The sequence below is a fragment of the Sinocyclocheilus anshuiensis genome, unplaced genomic scaffold (genome assembly GCF_001515605.1).
Source record: "Sinocyclocheilus anshuiensis isolate Anshui unplaced genomic scaffold, SAMN03320099.WGS_v1.1 scaffold17921, whole genome shotgun sequence".
Taxonomy (NCBI): Eukaryota; Metazoa; Chordata; class Actinopteri; order Cypriniformes; family Cyprinidae; genus Sinocyclocheilus; species Sinocyclocheilus anshuiensis.
The window spans coordinates 1-1,134 of record NW_015553573.1 but is presented as its reverse complement, the minus strand read 5'-3'; the positions used below and the strand labels follow the sequence as shown (position 1 = coordinate 1,134).

The 1,134-nt window shown below is 36.4% G+C and overlaps 1 protein-coding gene across 1 annotated transcript; it reads left to right on the top strand.

Annotated features, from left to right (window-relative positions):
• Positions 1-206: 206 nt before the first annotated feature.
• On the top strand, positions 207-1,127 carry LOC107668350 (olfactory receptor 10A5-like; the record flags this gene model as incomplete). Its single annotated transcript, XM_016460195.1, has 1 exon — positions 207-1,127. A coding segment is annotated over exon 1 (921 nt), but the record flags the coding sequence as incomplete, so codon positions are not given.
• Between the last annotated feature and the right edge of the window lie 7 nt (positions 1,128-1,134).

The window sequence follows — 1,134 nt, the reverse complement described above, 5'->3', positions numbered from 1 at the left end:
AGCACATCTCATTGTAAAGGGACAGAATGTGCTTTGACAGTAGCCAGTGAAAGAAGTGTGGCAGGTTTGCTTCTCTTTATCCATACACATTTTTTTAAACTATAAAGTTATTGCTATTATTATAGTTATAGTATATTATTATAATATTAAATGGAATATTTTCTACATACAGAAAAAAGACCCATATTGAGGGACTGATATTCATCATGTCAGTGGGAAACGTCAGCTTTATAAAGGATTTTGTGATAGTTGGCTTTCCTGGACTCCAGCCTCATTACTATGGACTTGTTTCAGCACTTCTATTTTTTGTTTATGTGTTTACATTGGTGGGAAATGCTTTATTTTTTATGTTGTTTGTAACGACTAAGAGCCTTCAGAAACCGGTTTACTATTTCATTATAAATCTAGTCGTGTGTGATGTACTATTCAGCACCACAACATTACCGAAAATAATCAGCAGGTACTGGTTTCAAGATGGAACCATTTCATTCTTGGGTTGTTTTGTGCAAATGTTTTTTGTGCATTATTTTGGCAGTGTATGTTCAGTTATTCTGGCAGTAATTGCTATAGACCGCTATGCAGCAATTTGTTACCCGCTTCAATATCATAGCATCATGACAAACCAAAATGTACTCATTCTGTTCTTTGGCTCTTGGATTTTGGGTTTGCTAGGCCCCGTGGCAATGGTCATTCGAGCTTATCCTCTCCCTTACTGTGCAGAACACACAATTATACACTGTTACTGTGATCATGTTTCAATCACAACACTGGCATGCATAGACAGATCACTATATAGTATTCCAGCCCTCATCTATGCCTTTGCAATACTGTTGGTGCCCTTTGCTGTTATTATATTCTCTTATTGCTCTATCTTTCTAGCAGTTATGCAGATTTCAGGTACTCAAGGAAAGATGAAGACTTTCTCCACCTGCAGTCCTCAGCTCATCATAATTGCTCTCTTTTTCCTACCCAGGTTATTTAATTATTTGTCTGGCAACATTGGTATAAAGTTCAGCACTGATTTGCGATTAGTAATTATTATGATGTATAGCTTGTTGCCACCCATGATCAACCCCCTTATTTATTGTTTGAGAACAGAAGAGGTCAAAAAGTTACTAAGTAGACAATTTCAAA